General features: G+C 33.1%; 2 protein-coding genes across 3 annotated transcripts in view; one reads left to right on the top strand and one right to left on the bottom strand.

Moving 5' to 3' along the window:
* Window positions 1-14,709, top strand: part of FBXL3 (F-box and leucine rich repeat protein 3) — a 29,743-nt gene that overhangs the window by 6,405 nt on the left and 8,629 nt on the right. The window contains exons 1-3 of one of the 2 annotated variants that reach the window (XM_051983945.1): window positions 2,103-2,236; window positions 5,235-5,589; window positions 6,184-6,306. In XM_051983945.1, the coding sequence (XP_051839905.1) occupies window positions 5,236-5,589; window positions 6,184-6,306 (477 nt within the window). In that variant the 5' untranslated portion in view covers window positions 2,103-2,236; window position 5,235. Of the gene's footprint in view, window positions 1-2,102; window positions 2,237-5,234; window positions 5,590-6,183; window positions 6,307-14,709 lie in introns of those variants that run through there. The other variant, XM_051983946.1, reaches the window with a different exon arrangement.
* Window positions 2,243-14,709, bottom strand: part of CLN5 (CLN5 intracellular trafficking protein) — a 33,455-nt gene continuing 20,988 nt past the window's right edge. Inside the window, exon 5 of the mRNA XM_051983948.1 lies at window positions 2,243-2,346. Coding sequence (XP_051839908.1) covers window positions 2,276-2,346 — 71 coding nt within the window. The 3' untranslated portion in view covers window positions 2,243-2,275. The remainder of the gene's footprint in view (window positions 2,347-14,709) is intronic.

Below are 14,709 nucleotides of genomic sequence, written 5' to 3'. Positions count from 1 at the left end.
TTGTATTTATTTGTCTATAACATTTTACCAGTAGAATGTATATTCATTATTTAGGGCACGACTTATACCATTTTTGCCCTTTTATTAATTACCTCAATGTCTAGCACTTAATAATTATTAATTTCAGCTTCAAATCTTACAAACTTATCAAATCCAGCCATTGCTACTCCTAGAGAAATTGAACAGAAAGGATAAATTTGATTAACAATATGCCAGTAACATTGCCTTCCTTTTGGATTAAAAAAAAATCCTTTTAGAGCATTCTCAACAAAAATTATTTACCTACTCTAAAAAAATCAATTATATAAGAAAATATAAAATCTATTTACAATTTGTTGGCTATTCTTGAGGACAATTTTAAGAACACTTAGCACCAAAAGCATTATATAAGTATGTCCCCAGAATACTGACCAATATTTACCATTTTTTCTTAACCCAATTTGAGCCATTTTTCATTGAATATGTGGTCAAAGGATATAAATTGGTAGGTCAAGGGTTTCTGAGGCAAAGCTGGCTCATATACATTTAACCAATACTTTAAATATCTTGGAAGTTAGAACAATTGCAGTCAAACATAGAACTATTAAATATCACCTGACTAAATTCAGCCCATTATACAAACTTTAAATATCTTTTTGCATCCTGACACTTAATCTGTTGAGAATACTCCCTAGAAGCCTTCCTTTTATCCACTGGACCTAATTATAGTCAGTATGGGGCCTCTGGTGAGGAACTTCCTTTACTGAATATAGATCTGTACTTAAAGGTTAAGTGACTTTTTCAGGATAACACAGTCAGTAGGTATCAGAGGTGGCATTTTAGCCTAGATCTTTCTGTCTCCATGACAACTCTGTCTTTTATGTTTTCTGCTTTTCTTCCAAGCCAGCTATGTAATCAGTTGATAAAATTGGGAATAGCACATCATTTAAAAAAAAAAAAAAAAGATTACAGAAGCGTTCAACACCTCCTTTCAACTTGATTTCAACTCATTAATGACTTCTTTTTGGATTCTATTTAATAATTTCTGAATTCATTTTAATGTGTAGTTAAGATCTCAACATCTTCAACTGTTATAGCATTGAATAATAAGTACCTACTGCAATGTACGCCCAAGGTATCTTATTCCTCACTCTTCCTTTTTCTTCCTTCTTTCCTTCCCTTCAATTTGAGAGTCAGAAGATATTTTCTCCTGATGTACTAGAAGAAAATGAATCAGAATTCTGGCATGCTATTGTTTTTTGTCATATTGGTTATCTATGATATCTCTTTCCATTCCCAGAGAGCCAAATCATAAAACTTTTTTTTTTTTTTAAGACAAAATATATCAGCACAACTGATTGGTATATTGGAAAAGTCTGAAAACTTGTGTAATGTGTAACTGCTGGATCTCTCACATTATTAAAAGATTGTGCTGGAGGTGTTCTCTCATATATTTGAGTTATGTTTTCCTTTGAATTATGCTTGTAGTATACTATTTTAAAAAAAATGTTACTTGTATTGTACTTTTTGAATTTACCAGACTTTGTGGTATACTGACCCCATGGCATTCAGAGAGGTCATTATCTTTCTTTTGAATCTATTAGTCAGTTTGCTTTCCTTTTTCTCTATGATAGCAAACTATGTTTCTTTGGTGAAACTATTCTTGAATGATATTAGATGTTAAAATATAAGCCAATTATCAAATTCGACAAACAAAAAAGTAAGTAAAACTTGCATATAATGGATCAGAGCAAATGATGTAGGAGTTATATTCTATATATGTTTTGCTGTGTGTTTGGTTTGTGAAGAAAATCCCATTGTGTCCCAGGGATTGCCCTGGTTAAAAGGATTCTCTTATTGCTCTCCATTTAGATCTCTTTTTCTCCTGCTGCTTTGGGGTTCTCCATCCTCTGTCTTCCTTTAAAACTTGAGCAGTTGATAAATGGTTTTGTTGCTTTGGAAGTGTAAATATGTAAATATTTTCCCCTTGACATAACTCACTTTTTTAGAACTATCTGCTCTTTACTTATAGAAGAGAGTAATCTTTTAAGTGGGCTTGATGGTAGTGTTCTCAAATTTTTTATTTAAGGAAAAAAAAAAGGAGAAAAGACCCATTGGGCTACTTTATTCATTTTTTATTCATGGAAAGATAAAAGGAATCTCTGAGGAAGAAGCATCAGAATAGAATGGTCTGAGGAGGAAGAAGAATCTGCTTATCCTCCAAGGAATCATGTTGTGAATCCACACATTACGGCAGGTGAGAGATCATCAGTGAAAGACTGCAGTTGGTGACTCTTCAATAGGAGATGCTGATGCGCTGATTTGTGGAGCAACTATCCCAAAGTCTGATGTCTTCTGGGAATGTAACTAGGGTGTAACAGAGAACCTCTTAAGACTCCTCAAGCTTGATGTATGCTACTTATTTCTTATAATTTCACATGGATACAAACTAGACTGTCAAGAGGAATTGGGAAACTTTGCTAATGAAGTCTTAAACAAGAAATTGAAGACCTTAGGAATTCAGGCTATTTAAAAAAAGTTCTTGCCAGTAGCACACAAGAGTTTTAGAATGAGACTGGTTTGAGAAGTACTAGTTAGAAATTTCAGATACTAAAAAGTGGTTAGTGTCTAAATGGAATTTGGATTTCTGAACATGTTAAAATTGAGGATAAAAAGTTCCTGGCTACCTAACAAGATAATAGAATAAAAAATTATTTCCCATTCTTGAAATCTTACCAAAAGGTGTTTTGAATAGAAATAGGAGAGAGAAAATTGCTTCAAGTATAAATATCAAGCTAGATACATAGAGTAACTACAATATAGGAAAAATAAAAGTCGGAACACAAAATCTAAGAATGAAATAATCTTCACTTCTTGTATTCTGATTGTTATCTACTTAGTCTTAGCATCTCACTGTCCATGTCTTCCTTTAGTATCTCATTTCATTGTGACTCAAAGTTGGCAGGTATAGCTAACACATTGGATGATTTTCTCCAGAAAGATCTTGATAGGCCAGAAAATTGGATTGAATCTAATAAGATGGAATTTAACAAAGAAAAATGAAAAGCATTGTGGTTGTATTGTTTATAAAGCTGCCCCCAAAGACAGGACAACCTGACTTTTAAGGCATGCTTCTAACATACTGGTTATATGACTTCAGCCAAGTATTCTAATTTCTTGATAGGCCAAGGCTTCTTAAATTTTTCTACTTGAGACCCTTTTTCTCTAGAGAAATTTTTATGCAACTCAAGATGTATAGGTACATAAAATAGATATATAAATCAAATGTTTACTGGTAATCATAATTTCACAGCATTTTCCACAACATTTCACATTCATTATGTAACTCCATATAGGGTTGCAACTTATAGTTTCAGAAGGCTCTGCTTAATTATCTTTAAGAATGTAAATTGTAAATAGTTAATGATTTGCAAAGTTAGAAGTTTTTGACCAGTAGTTTTTTTTTTTTTTTTTTTTTTTTTCCCCACCAATGAAATAGGGAGTGTCTGGATCCTCTCCTTACTACCTTTCCTCCTACACCCTCCTTTCCCCTCTCCCCAGAAAGTAAAATATTACACTCAGGTTCAAAAATTCAGTTTCACAAGTACAGGATGTGATTAAATAGCAGATCTTTCTGAAAAAGATCAGTTTTTCTGATCTAAGAGTTTTAGTGGTTTGAAAGCTCAATATGAGTTCATGTTGTGACTTGACAGCCTGGAAAGCCAGTGGAGTCTTGGGTTCTGCTATAGTCAGATGACATCTGGGATAGCATATTTAGTTCATATTTATTTTGTGTCACTTTTTAGTAAGGATTTGAATAATTTGAAAAGTATCCTAGAGAGAGTATATCAGACAGCCAAAGACTTTTGAGACCATATATGGATTGGTTGAAAGACCTGGCAGTGGAATATAGTGGAAAAGAGGTCTGGCTCTATAGTCAGAGGACCTGGGTTCAAATTTTGGTATGATGTTGGCTGCCTGTGTGACCTTGAATAAGTCATTTGTCTCTCCTTGGTCTCAGTTTCCTGAATCATAAAATGGGGGAGGTTGGATTAGTTGTCCTCTGTGATTCCTGTCAGCTCTACATCTCTCATGAGAGCTTGGACAATAAAAGACTGTTTGGGGGGGGGAGGGGAAGGAGAGACAAGCCATTTTTAAGTATTTGAAGATTTGCCAAATAAAAAAGAGATTGGACTGTTATCTTGGGCCTAAGAAAGTTAGAAATAGATGTAATGGATTGAAGTTGCAGAGAAGAAAAGGAATAGTAATCAGATCCATATATTAACTAAGGGTTTCTTTTTATTTTAGCTCTGCTCCTGTTTCTTCTGTTTTGAGATTGCCTTCCTCTCTTCTCCTCTAAATTTGGGTGGGGGATGGGAGGGAGGGGTTAACAATAGGGTTGCCAAAAAATAGAAAAGAGATAATTAAAGCATATTTTTAAAAGGCACTGAAGAGAACAGTAGGAAGACCACATGGAAATAAGAAGGCCAGCTTCAAGATTTCTATGTTTAATTTATTTTTAATTAAAAAGGAAAAACAAATTCTTCTAGTTTTCATGTACAATCCTTTTTCTCCTCCTCTAAAGTGTTTTTCAAAAGGCTCCACAATTTTATTTTTTGTGTTTCAAGTTCAGAATAAAGAAAAAGAATAGGCAGTCAACCTAAACTAATATGTACTAATTAGTTTTATATTGATCGAAGAAAATACAGGCTTGAGGAGGAAATGAACGATTTGGTTTTTCATTAGTAAATGTTTTTTTTAGGCTACTGGGATATCAAGGGTCTTAACCCTTAAAGGATCAAACTCAAGACTGAGATTTAAAGGAATGGTTTGGGATGATTCTTGGAGGCTGAAGAATCTCCTAATGACATTTCAAAGTATTCTAGAAAATATTTCCAGAAATTGCCTGTTTTCACACTGATTGATGACCCTCAACTACCTATGTAGGTGGTAAAACATTACTTTTAAATATTATCTATTAACTCTGATTTGAAAATTTATTCAAACTTTTTTCCAAATGTATTAAATTGCCTATTCAAAAAACAGTTGTACCCAGATCTTTTGTAGAATTACATCTGGTTTCTGTTAGGTCATTTTTTTTTTTATGCCATTGTACTTTTATTTGTATTTGGGTACATAATCTTCCATTATATTCATTTTAGTGGAAATGATTTAGAAAGAAGAATATAAAATTTGGATTTTTGTGTAAAAATTACACAGGACTAAAGAAACATTTGATGTATTTTCCTTAATAGGATGAAACGAAGTGGGAAAGACATTGGGGTAATCAAAACTTCTTCAGAGGAGGACAGTAGAGAACAATCCAAGAAACGGAGAACTACCAGTGAGCATTCTCAAGCATGTGATTGGGGTAATCTCCTTCAGGACATTATTCTACATATATTTAAATACTTACCCCTTCTTGATCGGGCTCATGCATCACAAGTTTGTCGAAACTGGAATCAGGTATTTCATATGCCTGACTTGTGGAGGTGCTTTGAGTTTGAACTTAACCAACCAGCTACATCTTATTTGAAAGCTACACATCCAGAGCTGATAAAGCAGATTATTAAAAAACATTCAAATCATCTACAGTATGTCAGTTTCAAGGTAAGATAGTTTAAATTGTTACTGTTTAAAATAGCATAGAGTAGTTCATATGGATGTCTTAATAGGATTAGGCGTGAAGTGTTATTATTTTCCCTGCTTCCTATAATAGTGTAATTTAATTAAAATTAATGGTCTTGTAGCAGCTATTTTCTGAGGAAATCAGATCATCTTATTTGAAGATCCCTATCTATCCAAGGACTGTATGAGTACAAATTTAGTGATTCTAATGTTGTATGTCACCTTCACTTTCTCAGAAAATAATTGATTTAATTTCAGTTCCTTGGGAACCAAAGAAATATGTACCATAGAGAGTCATGGAAATATATTTCAGTGAAACTTTTTTGCAAATCTAAAGTTTTATTATGTAGACGGGAGGTTCTAAGAATAGTCTTTAATATGTATTATTATTATTATTATTATTATTTTATTTTTTTTTTTTGCTGAGGCTATTGGGGTTAAGTGTCTGAAGTCATATTTGAACTCAGGTCCTCCTGCCTTCAGGGCTGTCTCTAATATGTATTATTCTAAAATGTTAATTAAATTTACTTCTTTTGCAAATTTAAAGAACTTTACTAAAATAATTATTTCCATTAGGTGGACAGCAGCAAGGAATCAGCTGAAGCAGCTTGTGATATTTTATCTCAACTCGTAAATTGTTCTTTGAAAACACTTGGACTTATTTCTACTGCTCGGCCAAGCTTTATGGATTTACCAAAGGTAAATATTTTATTTTTTTATTGATAGAAAATTTTTAATGTTACCCTAGGTATTTGCCTTCTTGAATAAGAGGGGAATGAAAGAAAAGCAGTATGCATAAGCCATGGCCAGTTTCTTCTTTTTCTTGAGAAGTAATTGAATAGAATGAGTTTTTTTTTTTTTTTTTTTTTTAAACAAACCACTTTACATATTCTAGTTACTCTGTTTTTCCAGTAGGTGGTGATTCTACATTGGTAAAGTGAAAATATGACAGGATTTACAAGAGAGATTAAGGAGCCTGCTGACATAATTTATATAAAGTAAAGATGAAACAGTTGAATTGACAAATGGAAATATGAAAAAGTAGGAAAGTGGAAAAATTGCCCCTAAAAAGTTAGTTTCTTCCTTGTTAACTCTATTTTGACTTATTTCCAGCCTCCATTCTTTGAGGTATGAAAAATTAAATATAGTTTGTTTTTTGGCATTATCAAAGCAAATTGGTTAAATTTGAAGTGATTAAAAACTTAGCACTAAATCTGCATTTAAAACCTGGGGATAATTTGCATACATCATAAGCATTTCTTTAGATATCTTTCCTAAGTAGCTTAAAGCTTCTGATTTTACTTGTGTTGGAATTTGTAATCTTAGTGAAGGTATATCTGTATTAGTTTAAGTAATTTTATTAAAAATAAAATGATTTAATATTACATGCATCCCAAGGAGTAGGGAAGAGAAGTCATTGTTGAATGTAATAGTTGAGCTTGTTCAAAGTGACATTTGACTTGGTCTTAAAAGGACAAGTAGAAATTCATTAAGTGAGAGGGAAGAGGACTTGATCATTTCAGGGCGAAGAGACAATAAAAGTAAGCAGTGAAGTGGGAAAATATAGGATGCACATGGGAATAGCATATCTACTCTCCAGTTTAACTGGAGTTATAGAGAAGGTAGAGAAGAGTATTATAGATAAGAATGAAACCCTGTGCCATGCTTCTAGGAATGGTGGTAAAAAAGATGGGAAAGAAAGAGAAAATACTAGAGATTTTTGAGAAGGTAGAATAGACTATATTTGAAGAATAAAGAAAAATAAAAATAATCAAAATATCAAATCATAACAAGATTTTGAACATTTAAGAAATGAGAATAGTTACAAGAAGAGAAATAATGTTTTGGATTGATGAGCAGGTTTTTGGGAAAGATGATGAACTTGATTTTAAACTTTTGAAATGCCAGTGAGATTCTCACTGTCCATTTTCACTTATTGTTAAAAGTATATATTAAATACAATTGTTAAAGTATATGTTAAATACAATTGTTTGCTTGTTTATTTTTATTTTTTTGAAAGAATAGGTATACACTTATGAACCTAAAGTTTTAGAGAACTTAGTCCAGGACAAATGGGATGCTCTTAAGAATAATAAAATTCTCTGTACACAGCAAAAAATTCTAATAAAAAAAAAATGAGAGGAAATGTCTAAAAAAGATAGATCTTGATGTATAGAAACCTATTGACTTCCTTAGATTTTTATTTTTAAAATTAAATTAAATTATTATTATTATTATTATTTTTGCTGAGGCATTTGAGGTTAAGTGATTTGCCCAGGATCACACAGCTAGGAAGTGTTAAGTGTCTGATACCAGATTTGAACTCAGGTTCAAATGACTGACTAGTTGCCCCTACCTTAGATTTTTAAAAGACTAGTAGAAAGAAGATTGTTATAACAGGTTGGTGGTCTGACTGTACACAAACCACTGAACAGGAATGATTTTTGTATCAATAACTAGTCATGTCCTTTAAAAAAAATCAGTATCATTTTCTAATGTTATTTGGTGCTTGCCATGTCCCATATCTGTTTCTTTTCTTAAATTAAGTATTGATATAAAGGGTGAGACTTCTGTGTCATCTACAAGTCTTTAGTTTCTCTCATTTGTGATCATGTTTTTTCCCTAGTAGATTGCATTTCTCATTATTCTTACCTATTCCCATGTTGGTATTGAAATTGCTAAGTATCAGAGTATATGTTGATTTTATGTAAAGGATCTTATCTAGTTCCTCATTCAGTTTAATCTCTTTTCCACAACCAACATTGCTCCATGGGCTACATTATTTTATTTTCATGATAATCTTTTTAACTAGTATTATGAGCCCTGAAATGTGCAAATGATGTTAAATTGGTGTCTTTGGTGCATGTTAACAGCAACTTAGTTTTTTTTTTTTTTTTTTTTTTTTAATTCACCTTTTTAAGAAGAACCTATGCTTCAGTTTAGCTTCAGTGTAGGTATAAGTAGGTATAGCACAGTAGATAGAGTGCCAGGCTGGGAGTCGAAAAGATTTGTGGCCTCAGGCATTTGCTAGCCATATGACCTTGGGCAAATCATTTAACCCTGTTTGCCTCATTTTCCTTGTCTGTAAAATGAGCTGGAGAAAGAATGGCAACTCATTCCAGTATCTTTCCAGTATGTTTGCTAAGAAAACTCCAAATGAAATTTTAAAAATCGATCACAACTGAAAACAAACAGCAATAAATTCTCTGGTTTATAGAAAGAATGTTAATATCAGTACAATTATGTTTTTATAGTAAAAATTCAACTGGTTAGTTACTGGATAAGTATGTAATATTTTAAAATCACCAACAATCAAGCTAAAGTTCATTGATAAACTAAAAACTAATTGTTAGCTTTCAATCTCACCCCTTCATAACCACCCCATCACCTTTGCTACTATCACTGCACAAGCAGAAAGTACATGGGATCATTTTGTAACTTTGTTTCATGAGTTGCCTTGGCTAAAGAACTCATCACCAAATATCTGGCCTACTAGTATTACTAGTAATACACCTTTTCATACATTTAAGCTAGTCAGTACTCAGATATCAGACTTTTTTTTTTTTTGCCAGGATTATATTTGTAGAATCTTCTTGTAGAATCTTCCAGGACTTAGCACTCTACACTGTGAGGTATTGGGACAGAATTTTGTGGAGGATCAAAATTGGAACAGAACTAGAAGGAATAAAAATGAGGAAAAAGGTATGGTCTGTAGTTAAAGCAACTCAATTCTGGCTCATTCAGATCAAAAGAAAGGAACTAGTTTAACAAATATGAATTTTCCTACTGGGAGACCATGAGAGTTCAGAAAATGCCTTAATTATTAAACACTTCATAAAGTAGAGAAAGAAGAAAACCAAAGGAAAATATTAATTAATATAAATTTTTTAATAGAGAACAATGGAAAATTTTGAAAGGAGTATTTATCTTATGAAACAGAGCCAGTGGAGAGTAAAAGCAGTTTAATGAAAACTTGGAAAGAAACCCAACTCAACAAAGTCATCCCAGGGAGGAAAATAAAAGGAAGACAACAAACAGAAGAAATGTTTTTTCCATTAAAAATGTCTGCATAGATTTTCGTAGCCAACTTTTTACCATCAAGGACAGTCCAAATGAACTCTACTACACTTGGAGTTTATAGTTCCTAATCACAAGATTCTAATCACAGTCTCAGATATTATTTTCTAGAGTGTAGAAATGGCACTAAAGAATACAAAAATGGGGAAAGTACCTAGATTAGATAAGTATGTTGGGAAACAACATTATTTTAAGATGTCTAGGTATTGATTCACAAGATGCCTTAAGGAAAAAAAGAAAGACACTAAAAAGCAAGGGAAAAAATTTCAGACTGTATTGATACAACAAAAAGTTAACTGGATAGAATATTAACAACCTTAGTCCTGACTTACTAACTATATGTACACTCTTTTTAAAAAAATTATAACTTTTTATTGACAGAACATATGCCTGGATAATTTTTTACAACATTATTCTTTGCACTCACTTCTGTTCTGACTTTTCCCTTCCCTCCTTCCACCTCCTCCCCTAGATGGCAAGCAGTCTTATAATGTTAAATATGTTGTAGTATATCCTAGATACAATATATGTGTGCAGAACCAAACAGTTCTCTTGTTGCACAGGAAGAATTGGATTCAGAAGGTAAAAATAACCTGGGAAGAAAAACAAAAATGCAAACAGTTTACACTTATTTCTCAGAGTTCCTTCTCTGGGTGTAGCTGCTTCTGTCCATCATTGATCAATTGGAACTGAATTAGATCTTCCTCTTTGTTGAAGAAATCCACTTCCATCAGAATACATCCTCATACAGTATCATTGTTTAAGTATATAATGATCTCCTGGTTCTGCTCATTTCACTTAGCATCAGTTCATGTAAGTCTCCATTACATGTATTCATCTTCTGGTATTCATCTCTCTGTGTTCATCCTGCTGGTCATTTCTTTCAGAACAATAATATTCCATAACATTCATATACCACAATTTACCCAAGCATTCTCCAACTGATGGGCATCCATTAATTTTCCAGTTTCTAGCCATTACAAAAAGGGGTGCCACAAACATTTTGGCACAGACAGGTACCTTTCCCTTATTTAGTGTCTCTTTGGGATATAAACCCAGTAGTAGTACTGCTGGATCAAAGGGTATGCACAGTTTGATAACTTTTTGGGCATAATTCCAGATTGTTCTCCAGAATGTTTGGATTCATTCACAACTCCCCCAACAATGCAGCAATATCCCAGCTTTCCCACATCCTCTCCAGTATTCATTATTTTTTTCTGTCACCTTAACCAATCTGACAGGTATGTAGTGGTTTCTCAGAGTTGTCTTAATTTGCATTTCCTGATCAATAGTGATTTGGAACACTCATATGAGTGGAAATAGTTTCAATTTCATTATCTGAAAATTGTCTGTATACGTACACTCTTTTTTTTTTTTAATTTTTATTTAATAATTACTTTATATTGACACTTGTTTCTGTTCCAATTTTTTTCCCTCCCTCCCTCCACCCCCTCCCCTAGATGGCAAGCAGTCCTTTATATGTTGGATATGTTGCAGTATATCCTAGATACAATATATGTTTGCAGAACCGAACAGTTCTCTTGTTGCATAGGGAGAATTGGATTCAGAAGGTATAAATAACCCAGGAAGAAAAACAAAAATGCAGATAGTTCACATTCGTTTCCCAGTGTTCTTTCTTTGGGTGTAGCTGCTTTTGTCCGTCATTTATTAATTGAAACTCAGGTCTCTTTGTCAAAGAAATCCCCTTCCATCAAAATATGTCCTCATACAATATCGTTGTCGAAGTGTATAATGATCTCCTGGTTCTGCTCATTTCACTTAGCATCAGTTCATGTAAGTCTCGCCAGTCCTCTCTGTATTCATCCTGCTGGTCATTTCTTACAGAACAATAATATTCCATAACATTCATATACCATAATTTACCCAGCCATTCTCCAATTGATGGGCATCCATTCATTTTCCAGTTTCTAGCCACTACAAACAGGGCTGCTACAAACATTTTGGCACATACAGGTCCCTTTCCCTTCTTTAGTATTTCTTTGGGATATAAGCCCAATAGAAACACTGCTGGATCAAAGGGTATGCACAATTTGATAATTTTTTGGGCATAATTCCAGATTGCTCTCCAGAATGGTTGGATTCGTTCACAACTCCACCAACAATGCAATAGTGTCCCAGTTTTCCCGCATCCCCTCCAACATTCATCATTATTTTTTCCTGTCATCTTAGCCAATCTGACAGGTGTGTAGTGGTATCTCAGAGTTGTCTTAATTTGCATTTCTCTGATCAATAATGATTTGGAACACTCTTTCATATGAGTGGTAATAGTTTCAATTTCATCCTCTGAAAATTGTCTGTTCATATCCTTTGACCATTTATCAATTGGAGAATGGCTTGATTTCTTATAAATTTGAGTCAGTTCTCTATATATTTTGGAAATGAGGCCTTTATCAGAACCTTTAACTGTGAAAATGTTTTCCCAGTTTGTTGCTTCCCTTCTAATCTTGTTTGCATTAGTTTTATTTGTACAAAGGCTTTTTAATTTGATGTAATCGAAATTTTCTATTTTGTGATCAGTAATGGTCTCTAGTTCATCTTTGGTCACAAATTTCTTTCTCCTCCACAAGTCTGAGAGATAAACTATTCTATGTTCCTCTAATTTATTTATAATCTCGTTCTTTATGCCTAGGTCATAGACCCATTTTGATCTTATCTTGGTATATGGTGTTAAGTGTGGGTCCATGCCTAATTTCTGCCATACTAATTTCCAATTATCCCAGCAGTTTTTATCAAATAATGAATTCTTTTCCCAGAAGTTAGGGGCTTTGGGTTTGTCAAACACTAGATTGCTATAATTGACTATTCTGTCTTGTGAACCTAGCCTTTTCCACTGATCCACTAATCTATTTCTTAGCCAATACCAAATGATTTTGGTGACTGCTGCTTTATAATATAATTTTAGATCAGGTACAGCTAGGCCACCTTTATTTGATTTTTTTTTCATTAATTCCCTTGAGATTCTCGACTTTTTATTGTTCCATATGAATTTTGTTGTTATTTTTTCTAGATCAATAAAATATTTTCTTGGAAGTCTGATTGGTATAGCACTAAATAAATAGATTAGTTTAGGGAGTATTGTCATCTTTATTATGTTCGCTCGGCCGATCCAAGAGCACTTAATATTTTTCCAATTATTTAAGTCTGACTTTATTTGTGTGGAGACTTTTTTATAATTTTGCTCATATAATTCCTGACTTTCCTTTGGTAGATAGATTCCCAAATATTTTATGGTATCAACAGTTATTCTGAATGGAATTTCTCTTTGTATATACGTACACTCTTGATTAGAATCATCTACACATACTGAAGTCATTCTTAGTGAGGATTTTAGAGAAAAAAGGATTTTTCAAATGGTATTCCATAGTTGAATGCATATTTACTTACTATCATACCATTGATTAAAGAATGTAGAAAGTATAAAGTCCAGTTGTACTTTTTAATTGATTATAAAACACAATTCATAGTCAAAAGAATTTTAGAGTTGGAAAGGACTTCAGTAATCATATAGTCTAACCTCTCTGTGAAAGAAGTCCTTATGAAATGCTGATAAGCAGTCATTCAACCTTTACTTGAAGACCTCCAAAGAGGGGAAACTTACCACTTTTAAAGGTAGTAAGTAGCCCATTCCATTTTTGCCCAGCTCAAATAGGTAGGGATTGTTTTTTTCCTGACTGTGAGATACTCAAATGGATCTGTGCTTTTGTTGATTCAGGAATTCCCTCCAGTGACAGTGCAATTCTGATTCAAGGTCTCCCAAAAGTTCATACATGATGTCCAGTCAGTAGGCTATAGGTCTTCCACACTTTCTTCTAATATCTGTAAAGTACCAGTAGAGCAGTCTGGCTCTGTCTTCTTGTGATCCTTCACTCTTACCCAACCATCCCATCTTCTTTTTCTGCCATACATTTGTTCCTATTTTTTCTTTTTAAAAATTTCTTCTTAATTATTATATTCTCACATTCACCATATAGTTTTCCATTGTTCTATTTATGATGCTTATTTGTAGTTTATCAGAATTTATAAATGTTTTGGCAAACATACGGTTTACTGCCATACAGCAACACAATAACAATATTTGTACTGAAAAGATAAGCATTTGTTAAAATGATCATCTTGGGGTAAGTAAGAGCAATTTATCCTTTGCTCTTCTTTTTCAACTTTGGGGCCAGCTCAGTGAGTGAGAGACCTTTTTTTTGTAAAGAGTCTGTGAGGTGTTGATACAAGTTGAATCTTTTTTCAGTAATGTACAAACAAGCATAATGAATCTTTTAAAATGATCACCTTTTCCTCTGAAGGATTATACTCAATTTTGCTGGGTGGGTGATTCTTGGCTGTGATCCTAATTCCATTGTTCTGCAGAATATCATATTCTGAACTTTCTGGTCCTTTGAAGTAGAAGCTGCTAAATCGCTGCTAAATCTTGTTTTATTCCTACTGTGGCTCTGCTGTACTTGAATTTTTTCTTTTTGGATGCTTGCAATATTTTCTCCTTGACCTGGGAGTTCCAGAATTTGGCTATAATATTCCTGGGAGTTTTCATTTTGGAATCTCTTTCAGGAGGTGATTGATAGAGTCTTTTCATTTTTATTTTATCCTCTGGTTCTAAAATATCGGGACAGTTTTCCTTGATACTTTCTTGAAAGATGATGTCCAGGCTCTTTTTTTTTTTTTTTTGATCATGACTTTCAGGTAGACCAATAATTTAAAAATTACCTCTCCTACATCTATTTTCTAAATCTGTTATTTTTCCAATGAGATATTTCACATTAAAATTTTTTTTTTTTTTCTTTTTCTTTTTCTTTTTGATTTATTGTATCTTGATTTCCATGAAATCATTAGCTTCCATTTGTTGAATTCTATTTTTCTTCCTTGGGGCAATTGGGGTTAGGTGACTTGCCCAGGGTCAGACAGAAGTGTTAAGTGTCTGAGATCAGTCCTCCTGATTTCAGGGCTGGTGCTCTATCTACTGCACCACCTAGCACTCCTTGAATTATGATTTTTAAG

The sequence above is a fragment of the Antechinus flavipes genome, chromosome 3, assembly GCF_016432865.1.
Source record: "Antechinus flavipes isolate AdamAnt ecotype Samford, QLD, Australia chromosome 3, AdamAnt_v2, whole genome shotgun sequence".
NCBI lineage: Eukaryota > Metazoa > Chordata > Mammalia > Dasyuromorphia > Dasyuridae > Antechinus > Antechinus flavipes.
This window is presented reverse-complemented; position numbering and strand designations above follow the sequence as displayed.